This window comes from Balaenoptera musculus, chromosome 10, assembly GCF_009873245.2.
Source record: "Balaenoptera musculus isolate JJ_BM4_2016_0621 chromosome 10, mBalMus1.pri.v3, whole genome shotgun sequence".
Taxonomy (NCBI): domain Eukaryota; kingdom Metazoa; phylum Chordata; class Mammalia; order Artiodactyla; family Balaenopteridae; genus Balaenoptera; species Balaenoptera musculus.
In genome coordinates this window covers 40220023-40238350 of record NC_045794.1, presented here as the reverse complement: position 1 = coordinate 40238350, position 18328 = coordinate 40220023, and the positions used below count along the sequence as shown (strand labels likewise).

General features: G+C 57.4%; 2 protein-coding genes across 2 annotated transcripts; both read right to left on the bottom strand.

Moving 5' to 3' along the window:
- Positions 1-1909: 1909 nt before the first annotated feature.
- AQP5 (aquaporin 5) lies at positions 1910-5635 on the bottom strand. The gene is made up of 4 exons (XM_036867428.1): positions 5154-5635; positions 3868-4032; positions 3412-3495; positions 1910-2628 (listed from the first exon to the last, which is right to left on the bottom strand). Exons 1-4 carry the CDS (start codon positions 5514-5516, stop codon positions 2443-2445), a joined length of 798 nt encoding a protein of 265 aa, XP_036723323.1. The 5' UTR covers positions 5517-5635; the 3' UTR covers positions 1910-2442.
- Positions 5636-9657: 4022 nt separating this feature from the next.
- On the bottom strand, positions 9658-17982 carry AQP2 (aquaporin 2). Its single transcript, XM_036867497.1, has 4 exons — positions 17527-17982; positions 14217-14381; positions 13745-13825; positions 9658-13114 (listed from the first exon to the last, which is right to left on the bottom strand). The coding sequence occupies exons 1-4, from the start codon at positions 17884-17886 to the stop codon at positions 12905-12907; spliced, it is 816 nt and encodes a 271-aa protein (XP_036723392.1). The 5' UTR covers positions 17887-17982; the 3' UTR covers positions 9658-12904.
- Between the last annotated feature and the right edge of the window lie 346 nt (positions 17983-18328).

Sequence of the window (18328 nt, the reverse complement as noted above, 5' to 3'; positions counted from 1 at the left end):
GAGTCTTGCGTGGAAGTCTTGCGAGGAGGTCTGATATTCTCGTCCACAACCGCCGGAGGAGGAAGCTGAGGCTCAGATTGGGGTTGAGAGAGCCGACCCTCCCAGCAACCCATCCTCCTGCCCACCCATCTAGACAGCTAACCCTCTGTCTATTCTTGGCCTTGACCCCTAGTCCTCCTCCATCTCTCCATTCTGTCACCTTGTCCACTTTCCTACCAGGTGAAACTGGCAGCCCCTGGGCGGGCAGAGGAATCCCCTCTCTTCTGTACAGACAGTGGGGTGGGGGTGGGGGGCTGGGGGTAGCTGCTTCCTGGTGGCCCAGGGGACCGAGGCCTGAAAGACTCCCCAGGGCCCCCTCTCCTCCACGCCGCATCTGGCCCAGACCCGGGACTTGGGGAAGAGGAAGCGCGGCAGCGGTGGATTCGGTGGACGAGGTCCCCCCCTGCTGGTCGGAGCTGGCACTTGCGCCGGGCTCTTGGGTAGGGGCAGGGGTGGAGGCAGCGGGTGGGGGACCGCTCCTTTACCGGGGCTTCACACACACTGCCATTTGGTGTTTACTGCAAGCCGCCAGGCAGGCAGGGCAGGGTGCCGGCTGCCGCTGCCATTTACATATACTAGACTCAAGTTTGGAGGAGGGCTGGGGAGTCTGCCCCGCCTCACCTACAGCCCCTGGGACTGACCCTGGCCAGCCACTGTCTATAGCTTCTCCCATCGCTTCTCAGTCCATCTCCTGGCCCTGCTGGCCCCTCCTCTTCTGAGGCAAAACTGAAAACCACGGGGGAGAGGTTCCCACACCAGGGAGAAGCGCGAGCTCGGGTTTAAACACTCTCGGGGGAGCAGAGGCCCAGAACTGCGGTGTGGCTGGGGTCCCAGCTGTGGACGTGCTGGTTTTTCTTCACACTAGCAAATCGAGCCCTCGATCTGAGGTGCCTGTCCCTGTTTGCACAAGGGTTTCCCTTTTATCCATTGTTTCATTTTATCCTCATAACAATCCATGAAATGGGTACAAGTATCCCCATTTTACAGATGAGGTAATTAAAACTCAGACAGCTTGTGTTATCCAAAGTTGCACAACCAGGTTTGAACTCAAAGCCAGAGTGACTCTGATAAAGAGTCGTGTCCTGAGCTGTTGTGTGCCCCTTTCGCCACAGAGAGCTGCCCAGCCCCAGGAATCCCACTCCCTCCCTTCATCTGACCCCACAACGACCCTGTGAGGAAAGCATTTTTTATCCTCACTTTATAGCTTAAGAGATGGGAGGCTTAGTGAGTTGAAGGGGGTCTCCTAAGGAGTGTCAGTGGCAAGGGGACAAGGGCGGGTAAGGGCAGAGCTACAGGCCCAGAGGGGAAGACGGTGGGAACCATGGCTGGTAGAGGCTGGGCTGGGTATGGCTTCTGGTAGGGGTGGGGGCAGGGGGCTTCTCCCTCTGAGCACAGGCGCCCAACGTGGCACATTTTTGGCACACCGAGGGGCAGAGAGGGGAGTCCGGGACTGTGCCTCCTGCCCAATGACAGACCTGGCTGGTCACCCCATCGGCATCTCAAGGGGCTGCCGGGCCGGTTCACTTCTGCCTAGCACACCCTGGCACTGGTGCCAGGCCCTCCTCAAGTGGCAGGGACTTGACATAGCTGAGGAGGGAGGGGCAAGCAGGCAGGCAACTCGGTGAGGACCCCTCCTTCTCTGCTCCCACTGCCCCCCTCCTGACCTCTAGCTCTGTTGCTACATTTGGTCTCTTTCTCTCTCTCCTCCCAACCCCGTCTCTGACTCTCTAAGCCTCCCCTGGCCTCAGCTTCCCTGTCTTTCCCCAGAGGATTGCGGAGACTGTGGAAGAGGGTGTGGGATGATGAGGAGGAGAGGTGATGAGCCAGAGTATCCTGAGGTGAGGCTTCTGGAGAGAGACGAGGCCGAACATGAATGTCAGTGGTTTATTGGGAAGCCTCCACCCCTAACACCAGCAGCCCTACCCCATGCATCCTTGAGCAGAAATAAATAAGGCGGCATGTAATGAACCAGTTTGCCTCCCTCCTAAAGAGCTCTGGGGAAGGTCAGCCTCTGCTGTCCCAGGGGCTGGGATCCCCCTGGCTCTTGAGGAGGGGCTGGGGAGAGGGAGGGGACACAGACTGCCAACCACCCCTTCCTGGCCTGGCCTGGGGCAGCCTGCAAGCTTAGCACTGCGTTCACAGTGCCTGAGGTCTGACCTCGCTGCAGCAGTCTGCCCTGTGCCAGAGAGACCCCTTCCCCACCAGACCCCAGCCCCTGGCCCCCACCCCAAGAGTCCCATCCTGGGCTCCTCCTCCCAACTCTAACCGTTCAGCCTGGGGAGCCAGCACCTCCTCCCCAGCCCAGAGGACCCGGCTGCGGGGGAAGGAAGCTTGCTGTCCTATATTTCTCTTCTTTCCCCCTGCGGTTCAGGGGCCGAGAGGCTGGCCCCCGCGTGATGCTGGTCACTGGGCAGTCAGCTCCATGGTCTTCTTCCGCTCCTCTCGCTGCTCCTCCCAGTCCTCCTCGGGCTCGTACGTGCCCTTGACGATGGCCACACGCTCACTCAGGCTCAGGGCGTTGGGGGAGAACAGGTAGAAGTAGAGGATAGCAGCCAAGGCAGCCCCCACGATGGGCCCCACCCAGAACACCTGGTGGAGACAGAGCAGTGTCAGTGGGCCGAGCCTCAGGCCTCAGAGACCAAGAGCTCCCCCTCCAGAGGACAGACCTATGGGCCTCTCAGAGGAGACAGACAGAGAGACTTCCAGACCTCCCGAAGGAAAGACTTCTCCCCACTTCAGGGACAGATATACTGACACCCCACTCCCCAATGACAGGGACATGGACCACAGACACCCAGATCCTCAGAGGAGACAGACATCTCCAGAGGGACAGGGCCCCGCCAACCCCACCCTAAAGAGAGACAAATGAACCTTCAGAGGGAACAGACATGGAGATCCTCGGAGAGATGAACAGAACACCTCTCCCTTCCACACAGGGATAGAGACAGACTCTGGAGAGCTCTCAAAGGAGATGACAGACAGATTGTCCAGAGGGACAGGCCCACAGGGAGGAAGACTCTCCCCATTCCCCCAACAGGGACAGATAAATAAAACATCAAAGAGGACAGACACACGGGCCCCCTGCCCCCCACCACCCAGAAAGATGGAAGCAAAATCCTCAGAGAGCAGCACTGGAGTACAGATCCTTTTCCCTTCCCCAGAGGGACAGACACACATAGTCAGTCCCTCCCCTCAAACCAGGGTCCCCTGCCTAAAAAATCTACCCCCGCCCCTGTCCTTGTTCCGGCTTCTCTCTCCAGCCACCCCCAAGCTCTAGGCCCCCATCATCCGGAAAGTCCTGTTAGCTGTCAGCTGCTAAGGCTGGGTTTCTAGGCCTTCATTGCCAGGGAGCCAGGGGAGGCCCAGACTCACCCAATGCGAGGGGCTGAACTGGTTCATGATCACTGCGGGGCCGAGAGAGCGGGCCGGGTTCATGGAGCAGCCGGTGAAGTAGATCTGGACGGAGGGAGGGAGGTGGTGAGGAGGGCAGCGTGCTTGTCTACTCCCATCCGGCCCGGACTCTCCCCGGGTCCCCCAGCAGTTCAGGGGCTCAGCCAGGTCTCCAACTGTCTCCCAATTCCTAGGCTGGTGACCTCTCCCTCCACAGGTTCCTACGGACCCCTCCTCTCCTCTCTGGCCTGCGCTTGGGCTTGGCTTCCTGCCCCCGTCCCAACTCCCACTCACTTCCATCTTTCCTCAGACTGGAGAAGGTTTGAGGGGATCAAGTCTGGGCCAGAGTAGAGCAGCTCCACTCCAGGCCTTAACTGCCAGGCTCATTGGTTCAGAAGGTACTCCCCATTATTTGCCCCAAGGGGCAGCACTGCTCACCCCCACTAGGTGGCCCAGTGTGACGGACAAGCCAATAGACAGGGCTGGGGAGCCCACAGGGCTGGTGCGGCGGGAGTCGGTGGAGGAGAAGATACAGATCGCCAGCTGGAAGGTCAGAATCATTTCCACCGCAACGGCCTGGCCCGGAGTTGTGTTGTTGTTGAGCTGCAAGGGAAGGGTGTGGTAGAGACCCTGCCTTCTTCTGCCTCTATGGCCAGGGACTTGGGGGGATGGGCTTTTGGTCTCCAGGGACATCTAGAGCCTGAGCAGCTGGAAGCCAAGCCCTGTCACATCAGGGAGGTCATCTGCTGAAGAGACTACATACTTCGCAGTGAGCACAAAGCTTGGAACGCAAAGCTGTGGCTAAAGGGCAAATGTGACGGGAGCTCTTCCTGGACACAGGCCTGTCACTCGTTCTGCCCAGTCCCCAGTCCCCACAAGCTGGCATTTACCCTCCCTCCTATGGGCAGCTGCCCAGTTTGCTTACGGCACCCCCCAAGCCCGCCTCCCGCCTGTGCCTGACCCGCTGCCAGTTCCAACCTCAAACCCGTCTCTCTGGCGGGGCTGACTCACCGCTTGACAATGGCCGAGAAAATCCTCCTCTGTGTTTGATTAATGAACCCAGTTTGCATGGGACATGGGGGCTGAATCTGGGGCTGCGTGCGGGGGAGGCAGCAGGAGGCCAGGAGCAGGAACCAATACTCATCAGAGACTGCATGCACTGGCACCACATTAGGGAGTTCACAAGCACGGTTTCTACACGTAACTCCCTGACCCCTGCTGTTAATGGAGGAGTCCCACGTAATAGTCCCTGCTGTTACGGCCATTCTCACGTAGTGTGAGTGAGAAAAACGAGACCCGGAGAGGCCAGGGTCACCGAAGACAGCATCACAACCCACCTCTCTCCGATGGTCCCATGAGACCACTCCACTGAGGAGCACACAGGAGCAATGAGGCGCCCAAGAGGACAGAAGAGCTCAGAGGTAAGACAGGCAAAGAGAGAGAAGTTTTGGGTAAGAAAAGAGGGGCAGTAGGCAGGCACCAGGAGAGAGGCCAGCATGGGGCAGCACGAGGGGGTCAGGCAGAGGAGGTGAATATGAACCACAGGAGTGGGCTGAGGGGCACACACGGAGATTCATCTTCCCGGCCTTAGGAGGCTGTGACCTTCCTGGCAGAGGTGTGCACTGGACCACTCTGTGGCACCCATTCGGGAGATGGGGTTTGGGGGCCAGGTCCAGAGCCCACCACAGGGTCCCTGCCCCACAACCAGCCCCGTGGGCACTCACCGCGTTGACGGCCAGATTGCCTCGGGCATCGCGCGGTGCCACCCCATAGAGGATGCCAGCCCCGGCAATGGCGCCCACCAGCTGGGCCACCACGTAGAAGGCTGCCCGGAGCAGGGAGATCTGGTTGCCCAGTAGGAGGGCCAGTGTGATGGCGGGGTTCATGTGACCACCGCTCACGGGCCCCAGGGCCTGGGCCATGGTGCCTATGGCCAGGCCGAAGGTCAGCGAGATCTGCAGGATGGTGGGCAGCGCCGACGGCCACTTGAGAGCCGAGCCGAGGCCGAAGAAGACGAGGATGAGGGTGGCCAGGAACTCTGCGAACACTGCCTTGAGAAAGGCCACGGAGCACACCTCCTTCTTCATGGTCTCGAGGCAGCAGCCCCCGCAGGGGTCGCACGTCGGGGCGGCGGCGCAGCGGGCCGGGGGGGACTGGCTCCCGGGCGCCGAGCGCTCTCCGGCGCCCACGGCGTGGCTCGCCTCCTGGCGCGGGCCCTGCGGGGCGCGCTATATACAAGGCAGGCGCCCCGCGGCGGGGCGGGCGCGCGGGCGGGGGCAGTGGGCGGCTCCCGCACCCGGCGGCCAGCACTGCGCGCTGGGAGGGAACTTCAAGGCCGCCGCGGTCTCGCCGCTGACCCAGGCCCCGCGCTCCCCTCCCCCCGGCCCGGGCAGCAGCCCGCCCGCTCGGGCCACGTGACCCGGCTGGCGGTGTAGACCCGTCGGGTTGCCTGGGACCCGCGCATGGTGCGCTTCGGGCGGCTCCCGTGCTCTACTCCGCGCTGCCTGTCCCGGGCTCCCCGGGAGACTTTGTCGGGTCCGGGCTCTCTCGTCCTACCGACCTCCGGCCGTCTGCCTCCGCTGGGCCTTGATCTCCGGCCATGGTCTTCCCCTTTTCTTCTCTTCGGGCGCTGGGTCCAGCTCCTCCATTTCCTCCTGCGACCTGGGCATCCTGACCCGGCTTCGCGCCCGGCAGGGTTGGAATGATGCGCTTTCTTGAGGACAGCGCCGCTGCCATCCAGCTCCCTACCGGCCGGTGGCAGGGGCGGGCGGCGGGCAGGGCCGTGCGGGGCGGTCCGGCCATCGTGGGCCTCTCCCGCACTTTGCCCGGCAGGCCTCCAGGGTTGGAGAGGGGGCGTTTTGAGATAAGTGGGCACCGTGCCAGCCTGCCCCGGACTCAGCCATCCAACCTACTCTCTCTATTTCACCTTTCCTCATCTCTTTTACTCTCTATGACTTTGTCTCTACATCCTTTTCCATATCTGTCTCTCTTACACGTGGTTTCTTTTAGTTCCCCCGAAGTCAAGTCCTCCTACCCCTGGACTCGGTGACACTTCCTTCCAGTCCCGTTCCTCGCCCCACTCCGACCTTGCCCCTTCCCTCTGAGCTCCCAGCTGCTTTCCACCCACCCCTCCCACCCTTCCCTCTTCCCACCCCCAGGTTAGGCATGTGGGGAATGAGGCTGGAGGGCCCTCGAGGGCTTGGAAGAGGGGCAAGGACCCACCGCCAGGATTCCAGGAGTGGAGATGCACTAAACACCCCACCACCACTACCATGACATGTCTTTGGGAAGCACTCAGCACAGTGCTTGGTACAGAGTAAGGCTCAATAAAGTTTCCTCAAGTTGTGACTGTAATGTTAAAACCCCCCTGAGGGCTCTGTGTGGAGCAAAGCGAGAGGGTGCAGCAGAGGGAGAGAACAGGTGCTCCTCTGTCAGGGGGCTGAAGGGAGGGGCGCGGAGGGAAGCCAAGGACCTGGAGGAGCGGGATGTGGACTCTGTGGCAGCTAAGATGCCAAAGAAAACAGGGAAGGAAGAAAACTCGCTATTGTTCCTGCTCTGCCCCGGTTTCCTGCTGGACCAGCTCCTCCCCCAGGTCTCTCCTCTTAAGGCAGGAGGCCCGTCTGTCCCTTCTGCCATGGGTCCTGGGGCCCTGCCCCTGGCAGAGCATGGCAGCTGTATTCAGGATCTTCATCTGGGCTTAGGGCTCAGGGCTCTGCGGGGCCTGGTTCAGACTGGTACAGACTGGAACAATGACCCTCATGACCCCAGAGGTCTTTGGGGACTAAGCCCTTTCACTGCTGAACTTGCCTCCAGTCTGCCCCCTTCCACCTTCTTTTTCATCCTCTCTCTTCAGGCACTGTTGTGAATCCACACGTGGAGTGGGAAGGACTCGGCAGTGTCACCAGGGGAAGGAAGCTCCTACTTGAGGATTTGAGACCAATCCTTTACAGCTAACAAATGGCTTTGGCCTCCACTGTGTGATTAAATTCCGAGCTACCTGTGAGGAAGATCAGACTGAGAGGTTCTGCCTTGCCCAGGGTCACACATGACCTGAGATGGGACCCATGGCGTCGTCAGAAGTGGCCTGGTGTGGCTGAAGAAGGAGACCCTATTTGTCCAGATTGCTCAAATGGGGCAGCTGGTTACATCTCCTAGGCCTGTGCTTAAGGCCCTTCCACCTCTCTCTAACCATCAGGGTCACTCTGTCCCCAGGTTGTCACAAGAGCGCCTACATGATGGAATTATCTTTGCCCTGAGCACTTGGACCCTTCCCTGCCACAGACCCAGAGGAATGCTTCCCTGGGACCACTCTGGGCTGGGAGATGGAGCTCCCCATGTGTGACACAGAAAGTTAGAATCTCTCAGGGGGAACCCCCTCTTCCTCTCCTGATATTGGGCCCCCTTGGCTCTTTGGGAGCAGTTTCTGGTTGAGGGTAGAAATGGTAGGGTAATTGGCAGCGGGTGATGCTGCCAGGACTCCACATATCCCCAGGTTTGGGGAAGAGTCATTCATTCATTCCACAAAGACTTATTGAGCACTTACTATGTACCAGGCACTGTTCTAGGCACTGGGGATATAGCCATGAGCCAGCAGACAATGTCTCTGCGTTGTGGAGCTAATATTCTAGTGAAAGGAGACAGACAATAAACAATGGACATATTGAAATTATATAGTACGATAGAACGTGGTTAAGTGCTATGGAAAAATAGAATATGTTATGGGAAACTGGTTCTTTGCACTTTAAATGGTTGTCGTGTGGGTCTTATTGAGAAGGTGACATCTGAGGAAAGACTTGAAGAGTGAAGCCGAATCTGGCCTCTGTACCCCAACGTCAAATTAAATCTCAGAGACAGAGTTTTGGGTGAAGTAGAAAAGAATAGCTCTATTGTTTTGCCAGGTAAAGGGGGACACAGTAGGCTAATGCCCTCAGAACTGTGTGCTCCACCCTGGGGGGGCCTGTGAGGAGTCTTACAGTCCAGGGGCGGGGTTGCTGATAAGGATCAGGGTGCATGCAGGGACCGCATTCCTTCAATCCAGAGATCATCTGGTGTCAGGTTATGATGGGCGAACTGTGACCCTCTCTGGAATGAAGAGTGCTTCATCACATCTTCCATTTGGTGAGGGTTTTAGTTCTTCCGAAGAGCTCAAAGATAACATTATGTGTATATCCCTTGAGGGGGAACCAAGACCCTGCCCTCAAGGCTGTACTACTGTTTCTTGACTGCTCCTTCCTTGTCTCCGTATCCCTTCCCTTCCCTGATTAGCAACTGTTTGAACCTGCCCTTTGGAACTCAGAGAAGGGGACACAGAAAGGCTTTTGTGCCCAGGAGCCCCACAGGGTCCTGCTTGGTTTCAAGAGGAGAGGGAAAGAACCGTGCACTATCTGGGGAAGAACCTTCCAGGCAGTGGGAGCAGCCCGTGTTGCTGAAGCAGGAGAAAGGGAGGGCAGAGAGTGGTAGCAGTAGGCAGACCTTGTGTGTCACCCGACGGACCACAGGCTTCACTCGAAAGAGGGAGTCATTGCGCAGGGACTAGCGTGGGCTGACAGAGTTTTAACACAACGCCTCTGTTGCTGTGTAGAGAAGAGATGGGAGGGGCGGGAATGGAAGCGGGGAGACAGTGGCCTGGCCCTGAGTGTGGGCGCTGAAGGTGAGAGCGATGGGATCTGGATCCCTTGGAGGTAGAACTGACAGGGTTCCCTGGTGGAGTCAGGGTCAGGTGTGAGAAGGAGGAGTCAAAGATGACTCAAGCCTTTTGGCCTGAGCAGTTGGAAAGATGGAGTTGCCATCAGCTGGGATGGGGAGGACTGTGGCAGAAGCAGGTTTGGGGAGACGAGCAGAAGGCCAGTTTTGGACATGTTGAGTGTTAGGCATTGTCCTAGACCCTAGGGTCCCTGCCCTGACTTCCCAGCATGGTGCTACAGCCAGCACGAGGGGACTGAAAGGGGCTGTCCTTTGCTCTCTCTGGAGGACACACAGCCGGCCCATGTCCTGGTGGCCTCCCTGTGGTGCCATCTGGGTGACAGAGCCCAGCATGCCCATTTTGGCCAGGTTGACAGTGGGAATTGGCCACCAGAGTTCTCCTAGCTGAGCTTATTCAGCACTGAAGTCCCCTCTGCACCATTCCTAGCAGCAGCTCTGGGAAGCTCATGACATGCCACAGACCCCAGTCTGTCTTCTGGCACCTTGGACTGCACGGACCGTTTCTAAGTTGTGAAAGAAACAGCATTTATTGACAAATGAGCATTTATTGAGTGTTCACTGCGTGCGGAGGGAAGATAGAGAGGAGGGTGCCATCCAAGAAGCGGAAGGAGCCCTGCCCCCAGTGGGCTCACAGTCTAGCTGGGAGGCACCGCCTAGATACAGAATCACAGCTTAAAAGATACAAAACAATATGGAAGCAACATGTGCAGATGCAAAGTCATGTGGCACAAAGTGGGAGCGCGGAGGTGGAGGCAGCTGGGACCCAGTGGTCAGCCACTCCTCCCCTCAGCTCAGAATCTTCTCAGTCTCCAGCTTGGGGACCTGAAGGTCTGTTCATCTGCCTCCATGCTTCCCTGCCTCTGTCTGGTTTGGCGTGTGTCTGATATCCACCCTCCTCCAGACTGGGTGCTCTTTAAGGGCAGAAACCAGCTCGTGTCTTTGTCGTTTTCTCCCTCCCTGGCCACGGCCCTCCCCAAGGCCCCATGTCTACCACAAGGCAGCAGGCTGGGCTGGGCAGGCTGGGTTGTGTGCGCTGGTTTCTGCCAGGGGCTCCCAGGAGGGGCCTAGGATTGGTCTCAGCACAGACCTCGTCTCCTCTGATTTCTGAGTGGAAAGATCATGAGATTTTGCATAAGAAGGCCTGAGTTCAAGTCTTAGCTCTATATACAGCTGTGTAACTTTAGACCAGTCTTTTAGCCTCAGCCTAAAATGGGAAGGACAGTACTTGCTCGCCCTATCTCGAGGGGTTGGGAGATAATTACAGGCGATGATAAGGGAGTGCTTTGGAAAAAGTAAAACCCAGCATGGCTGCTGGCTGCTGTCCTTCCCTAAGCTGCCTGAAGTTTTAGGAGGATTAGATGAGCTAACGCAGGTAAAGCACCCAGCACAGAAACTGGGACACAAGAGATGCTTAACAGGTGTCAGTTCCCCTCCACCCCCATCACCTGAATCCTGCTTTGACCTCTGACCTCAGTGACCCCAAACTGGGCAATAGGGGCTGGAAGTGGTGGGGATCTCACATTTAGTTTGGGGGGGAGACGCAATCTTGGAAGAAGAACAGACTAGAGAGAAATTCTTGGCAACTTCTAGAGGGATCTACTGGGGAGAGGTGAGGTGAGGATGAAATACCTGAGACACATCCAGGCTTGGCTCACAGCTCAGTACCTTGCTGCCTTTGAACTTCCAGAGCAAGGACACTCAGCTGCCAGGAGTACAGCCCCAGAAGTCACTTTGGTCTCTGACTCAACCCACTCCCCCGGTAGTGAGGCTAAGCGACTGTCATCAGCTGTCGGGGACTGGGAGAATCATCTCCATAGCACCTATGACCTTCTAACCCGAAGGGAGGTTTGTTCAAGGAAGACAGAAAAGAGCATAGAGGAGGTAGTGGGCATAATTACAGAGACGTGTTCCTCATACACAGTCAGTCTCTGAAGGGAGTGGAGGGCCCAAAGGGGCTGGAAACTGGTGCACAGTGGTGCTTGGTGCAGTGTGGGACAGACACAGATAAAAGCCTCGAAAGCATGGAGGCAACAGAGCATGGAGAAGGGGGCTCAAGGTGTGATTCTTAGGTTAGCTATGCGGCAGGCTGGAGAGGGAGGGTAGAATGGACGGTCTGGGTGGTGGGGAGAGGGGAGGGGAGAACAGCCAGTGTGTGCTCAGGGTTTAGAGAGTTTAAGGGGCTGGACCAGGATGGGGCCAGCCCCAAACCCATCTCCTGCCCGCACCTTGGGGCCCCAGGGCTCTCCTTTGCTTTGACCACCAACTAAAGGAGATAAAGGAGGCCAAAGGTCAGGCCCCTTCTGCATTCTCCCCCCAGGAATCAGAAATGATGAAATGATCCCAATAGTGCATGATAATGGTATGAGGAATACAGTTCACACAGCATCTTTACATGCATCATCTCACTTAATCCTAGTTAATCTCATTTGAGAACCATTGCATTGGCCTGGAAATTTAGAAGCCCAGCTCTAGACACAGTCCTGCTTCTGCCTGGAAAAGTCATCTCCCTTCTTTGGTCCTGAGGGCACTAGGGTGCTCTCTGCACAGTAATGTCCTGTGGTGGGAGCCAGAAGGGAGGGAGCACCAGGGCTGGGGGGTGGAAGGGAGAGAGGGGAAGAAGAGCTGCTGCCTGGGGAGCGGGGCTGGCGGTGCGATGGGTGATGGAGGCGTGTTGCCTGGTGCCTGTGGTTGCGTGCCTGAGTGCCTTGCCCAGCCGGCCATAGGTGTGTGCTGGGCGAGAGGGCTCACTTGTGAAACTGAGTGTCTCCTTTCAAGAAGTGTCTAGTTGCAAATCTCCCCCTCTCCCAAGACAAAGCCCAGGGGCTTACAAAGGCCTTTTGTTTTCTCTGCCACAGTGGGAGGCTAATCTCTGAGTCTGGAGCCCCCCCTGGAGATGAGGTCGCACGCATGTACACTTGTTGGGCAAGCACACACACATGCCTGCTTCCTCCCTGGGCGAGGTTCTCTCTTAGGGCAGGAAGGAGGTCCTTGGCCACTCAACCATCCCCCCGCCCCCCCCCCCAAACCACGGCCCAGAGGCCACTTTGGGAGCTGTTCTCTGGTTGATACCTCACTACGTCTAGCAATGGGTCCTGGCAAGTCTTAGGACCCAGTGCTTCCGCTTGGGGAAATTTTCCAGAAGGGGCAGGGTAGGGGTTGGATATCAGGGCCTCCCTTCAGCTCTCTCAAAGTGGCCTCCATACCCTCCTCTTCCCTTCTCCTGAGAAGCACACTTAGAGCTCCTGGGGATGAATGGCCGGAAGGACTCATCCACTGCAGAGGAAGTGGATTTATTGCAGGTGGGGGAGGGAGGGGTCCAGAGGGGAGCAAGAGGTGGCCAGCCATTGCACACTTGCATCACCACAGGCACACCTGCTTACACTCAGGAGCATGCACAACCCTGCACCTGGGGACAGAGAGGCACTGGGGGATGAACGCGCAAAACCTGATGCCCCATTCCCAGACCCCGTCCCCCGCCGCCCACCCAGTACACTGCGCAGGCTCTCCAGAGCCTTCCTCTGCCCTTCCTCCCCAGCGCGGTGCCCAAGTCCCCAGCTCCCTGCAAGGCGCCACGGGGTCGACTACTCGACTAGTCGCTGCCCCGCAGCCTCAAGGCAAGGGATCTGCCACGCTCACCGCTACCCCCGCCCTGGCCTCGGCACGTCCTGGAAGCAGCTACTCTGCCCTGGGGGCCGGCTTCGGACCTGGGGAGAGGGGCTCCGGCGGGGCTGGCGGGCGCTCCCCCGAGCTCCCCCGAGCCCGGCCCAGGCGCTCAGGCCTTGCTGCCCCGAGGCAGGCTCTGCGGCGAGTGCAGCTCCACCGACTGCCGCCGCCGCACCTCGCGCTCCTCCCAGTCAGTGTCGGGCTCCAGCCCCTTCAGCACGGCCAGGCGCTCCGACAGGCTCTTGGCGGGCGGGAACAGGATGTAGTTGTAGAGGAGGGAGGCCAGGATGGCGCCGACCAAGGGTCCGATCCAGAAGACCTGGGGGCGAGCGAGAGGGCGGCTCGCGGGAGTGCTCCTCTCCCGCTTCCCGTTGAAAGGGGGCCTCACGCGGTGAATGTAATCAAACGCGTATCCATGTAGTTATCAATGACTAGTGAGCAATTGGGAAGACTTGTTAATGGGGCTAATGGTGCGAACTGGAGCCGACTTCCCCCGGGTGAACTTGGACAAGTTACTTACCTTCTCTGTGCCTGTTTCCTCACTATAATAAGACGTACTTTCTGGAGTTCTTGTGAAAAACTAAATGAGTCAATATTTGCAAAGCACTTAGAAGAAGTCCTGGCACATACTAAGTACTAGATAAGTGCTAAATAATAGAAATATGTTACGTAGTATAAATATTACCATTTATCGAGTTCTAAGGCACTGCGTCATCTGTTTTACACCAGTTACCTCACTTAATCTTTACAAAAAGCCAAAGCAACAACTGCTCTTATCCTCATTTACAGATGTGGAAACAGAGTCTTTGGCGTCAGACCTGAAGGGTGGACCCAAGACTCCACGGGGCCCCAAGAGGAGGACTGTGGAGGGTTTGCTGATCCCACCCCAAGCTCTTCCAGCCAGATGGGTTTCTGGGGGAGGGGAAGGCAGGGAGGTTTCAGCCATTACCCAGTGGTTGTCAAACTTGCCGGTGACCACAGCTGGAGCCAGAGAGCGGGCAGGATTCATGGAGCAGCCAGTGTAATGGATCTGCAATGGGAGGCAGGGGTCAGGGAGGGGAGGGAGGTGAGGAAGGGGCGGGAGGGAGTCTCTGTGCCTCTCTCCAGTGCTTGACCTCAGCCTAAAGGGAATCCATGCGATGGACAATTGAGTTCATGTTATATTTACAGGGCTCGCTATTCATTTGAAGCTGGAGTGATATCTGTCCCTTTGTGGTATATGGAAGTCAAACCCTCTGGGGTGTGTCCCTGTGTCTTTCCCTCTTGGGAGTTCTGTGTATCTGTCCCTCTGGGGTCTTTGTGGCTCTCACTTTTGGGCGTTCTGTGTATCCGTCTCTAGAGTGGTCTGTGTGTCTGTTTCCTTGCGGAAAGTCTGTGTGTCTGTCCCTCCAGGGAGGCTGGAACCAGTGGCCATGACCTACCCCGAGGAGGTGGCCCAGGACCACAGAGAAACCAATGGAGAGGGCGGGGGTACCCAGGTTGTCTCCACGGCGCTCATCCGTGGAGGCGAAGATGCAGAGCACCAGCTGCAGGGTCAGGAAAAGCTCCACAGTAACGGCCTGGCCAGCTGTCGAGTTGTTGCTGAGCTGGGGACAGAGAGGGGGTGGGGGGGACACACTGAGCATGCTCCCCACACTGGTGCCATCTTCCTGCCCACCTGCAGTCAAAGCTCCAGATAGGCTTCCGGGCAGCAATCCAGAACACCAGGGCTCACCAGCCACCTTAGTCCAAACTACTGATGGCTTCTTCCTGAGCCATGGCACAAAGGCAGGGGGATGGACCCTACAACTGCTTGTGGTCCCCAGGCCAGAGGTAGGGAAACTGACTCCATAGCCCATTAGATTTGGGAGCTGGGGTTGTGCGCCTGCAATGTGAAAGGAAAAGGATGCTGAGATCCAGAATTTCTGCTTCCTGAAGAACAAGGAGGGAAGAGGTTTTGATAGCAGCAGGAAGCTTTAGGCCAGGTAATAGGAAGACCTTCCTCTCTATTTAAGCCATAAGATACTGGTGTAACAAGAGGCCTGCGGTCTTTCCTCCTGTGGTCAAAGGGCTCCCAGGAACAGGATCTAGGGGATGGTGCTAGTGTGCCCCCTCCCTCTGTGACTGCATTGTACAACTCTTTCCTCTAACCTTTGCCTGTTCCCTTTGACCTTGCCTGTTCCGAACTGCATTTCAGGCCTCAGTTTTGCCCTGTGGATTGGCTCCCTGCACATCCTACAGAGGTTGAGGTTGGGGTGCTGGAGCCCTGTACTGTGGTGCCTCCACACCCATGTGGGGTGCCCATGGTCCCAGCAGACCTTGCCTTGGGTAACAAGAGAACTTGGGGCTGAGCAAAGAGGCGATTTCATAACTAGGCTGCACCCAGTACTGGATTTCTTTCTGGGTTTTGTCATCTTATGCCCTACATCCTGCCCTCTGGGTCTGGGCACTGCACTGGGCGGAGCTGTGATAGTTCTGAGCTCCCACGATCCTCCTCCAGGCCCTGAACCCCAACCCCAGGTCCTAGCCCTCAAGCTGGCACCCTTGGGTCTCTCTAGAGTCTAACTTCAACCACCCCCTGTGCCCCCCTCCCCCCCGGTCTTCCAATGTCAGAGCCTATAGTGGGCGGCAGTGAAGAGCTTAGAAGGCAGACACTTTGGCGCTTTTAACTTGCTGTGGGGCCCTACTTATTTCAGCCTCAGTTTGTCTTTCTGTAAAATTGGGATAACAGAATGGATCCTGGAGGACTGTCTGGGAAACAGAAATGACAAGGGCAGAACCGCAGCTCCACTCCCACTGGTAAACAGTGGATCTAAGGGAGACACTGTGGATGCGGGTTTGGTGTCAGACAGCTCTGGGTCCACTTCCAGGTGCTGACACTGGTTCTGTGATTTGAGTCAATTAAATGCTGAACCTCAGTTTACCACTCAGGGTGGAGAATCACAGAATTCACCTTACAGTCTTGTACCTAGAATGAGATGAAATCTGGCCTAGCACGAAGCCGATGCGCATCAATGGTAACTTCTTGGTGGACAGACTGGCTTTTCCAGTGACCTCAGAGGACACTTGGGACAGCCATGGGGGTCAACTAGCTCTCACTCGCCTCAGGACAAGTCAGTCCCACGGCTGCCCCATTCCAGCCAGGAAGGTTCTCCCCAGTCCCTCAAGATGGTAAATGCTGAGCAGTAACTTGGGGGAGCCTCCTCAGACCCTTCCCTTCTGAGGACCCTAGTCAGCTGTGAGCTGATGGAAGAGCAGGAGGCCATGTCCTCATGGCCCCTTAGCACTCCCATTGCCCTGCTATTAGAGGAGGTTCCCTAACCACACATTCTTGAGACTTTCTTGGCCATGCTCTCAGGAAGTTCCTCTCTCAGTCTAACTAGACCTCATCTTGCTGCAAACTGAACTAATTTCATTCTCAGTGGAAATGGTCAGATTTCTCAGTCTGTCCACCACCATGGCCACTCTCGCCTTTTCTCCACCTTGAGCTCCCAGCCTAATGATATTTTCCATTTTGAAGAAGAGAGAAGTTCTCCAGTTGGGATACCCCTGCCCCTTGCATGAGGAAGGCCACCTGTGCAGAGGAGGGGATGGCCACAGAGACTGTGCAGGACTCTTCAGAGACATCAGAGCTCTTATCCAGTGGCCCAGGGATAGAGAAGGCCAAGAAATGCAGGAGACTGAGGCACAAAAGAGGCACTTGCCGTCTTGGCTTGGGATGGGGGATGGAGCAAGAGCTGTGTTGAGGGGACACAGACTGTCCCTTCCCACCCATGCCCTCAGATGCCCAGGCCTTTCAGAGACCCGGGAGAGGGGGAGGGTGGGGGTGGGGAGGGGGAAGGGGCTGCGGCGTCACTCTCAGCTCCCAAAGTGCCCAAAGCTCCCGATTAGCCACTGTTCATGGAATCATCAGTTAGCTCATGGGCTCTGGGGACCTTCTCCGAGGTCTGGAGAGACCTTGCCCCTTTAGCTTCGCCCTGGGTTCTGGTGCTTTCTCTGGTATTGACAAACTGTAGGACTTTTAGCCTGTCGCTTCCTTTCTCTGAGCGTCAGTTTCCTTGTTTGCAAAACAAGGCTTAGGTGGTGGCTCAGGAAGGGGACGTTGGTGGGGTGGAAAGATCCTGGGTTTTGCAGTCAAGCCTGGGTTTGAAGGCTGGCTCTGGTACTTCCCCTTTTTGAGCCTCAGCTTCCGTGTCCTTAAGAAGTGGATCTTCTCATCCCTCCCTCGCAGGCTGTTGTGAGGTATCAACGTGTGGCTCATGAGGAGCCCCTGCTGTGAGGCCTGCACACAGTAGATGCTGAAGAAATGTTGGGTCTTCTTCCCTTGAGAAGATGCTGGGGACTAGCCCTCTGAGGTTCCTCCCAGCTCGTAAAGCACGTCTGCTCTGGGGCCCTGTCCTCTGCCGAGTCCTAGCGCAGCCCTCACTGTAATGCAGGGACCAAGTCAACAGAAACCTTGATGCTCCTGTTCCTCCAAGAGGCTCAGGACAGAAGGTACCAGTAGACCCGTGTGTATCCAGAATCTGCTCTGACATTACTGCTCCTTCTACCCTGACCCTCCTATGGCAGCTGTGTTCCTGGCTCTCGAATTTATGCCCCTCCCCCATAGGCCCACCCTCCCTCTCTTTCTGTCTCTCTCTCTCTCTCTCCCCACCTAGACCCTCACCCAGATCTGGTCCCTCCCATGTCATCCTTTATAAGAGACTCCCCAGGATCTGCCCCTGTGGAAAGGACAAAGTTCTGGCTACTCACAGCATTGACTGCCAGGTCCCCTCGGATGTCTGGTGGTGTGATCTCATGGAGCAGAGCGGCCCCGGCCACGGCCCCCAGCAGCTGGGCCGCCACATAGAAGGCAGCTCGGAGAAAGGAGACGTGGCAGCCCACCAGGCAGGCCACAGTCACGGCGGGGTTGATGTGGGCCCCGCTGACGTGACCCAGAGCCTGCACCAGGGTGCCGATAGCCAGGCCAAAGGCCATGGCAATCTGCAGTACAGAGGGCAAGGCCTGTGGCCACTTGAGGGCCGAGCCGAGGCCAAAGAAGACGAAGATGAGTGTGGCCAGGAACTCTGCGAACACCGCCCTGGAGAAGGCTATGGATCGGAGTTCCCACATGCTGTGGAGACTTCCGTGGGCGAGTCCGGTGGTCTCAGGGACGGGAAGCTTGCGGCTCGCTCTCTCGCTCTCTCTCTCTCCGTCTTTCTCTTTCTCAGGGTCTCTGGGGAGGCTGGTCATGGGCATTTATAGGGTTTTTCCAGCCTGGTTTTGGACACGTGAGATGGAGGTGGACTTTGGGCCGGTACCTCTTGTCCCCTGTGGCTGCCCCCTGCCCCCGCTCTCCACCCCTGCCTGCAGCATGCCTATCACCCCATCTTGGACTTCACAGCTGAATAATGTTCCCCATTAATGAGCTCCAGATAAGGACTGACGTCCCCTAGTTTTCCGTGTTTGTTCCCTTGGTTACCCCATGGCTGCTGCCCCAGGGCCTCCCCTGCCCCCCCCCCAACCCCCGTCCTAGGGGGATTCTCTAGGGGATTGCACCGCCAAACCCCTCTCT

Coding starts and splice junctions, on each gene's coding strand:
- AQP2 (XM_036867497.1), bottom strand. CDS start 17,886: ATGTGGGAACTCCGATCCATAGCCTTCTCCAGGGCGGTGTTCGCAGAG. Junction 14,382..17,526: donor GGGACCTGGCAGTCAATGCT/GTGAGTAGCCAG, acceptor CTCTGTCCCCAG/CTCAGCAACAACTCGACAGC. Junction 13,115..13,744: donor GCAAGTTTGACAACCACTGG/GTAATGGCTGAA, acceptor GCTCGCCCCCAG/GTCTTCTGGATCGGACCCTT.
- AQP5 (XM_036867428.1), bottom strand. CDS start 5,516: ATGAAGAAGGAGGTGTGCTCCGTGGCCTTTCTCAAGGCAGTGTTCGCA. Junction 4,033..5,153: donor GCAATCTGGCCGTCAACGCG/GTGAGTGCCCAC, acceptor CTTCCCTTGCAG/CTCAACAACAACACAACTCC. Junction 3,496..3,867: donor CACTGGGCCACCTAGTGGGG/GTGAGCAGTGCT, acceptor CCCTCCGTCCAG/ATCTACTTCACCGGCTGCTC.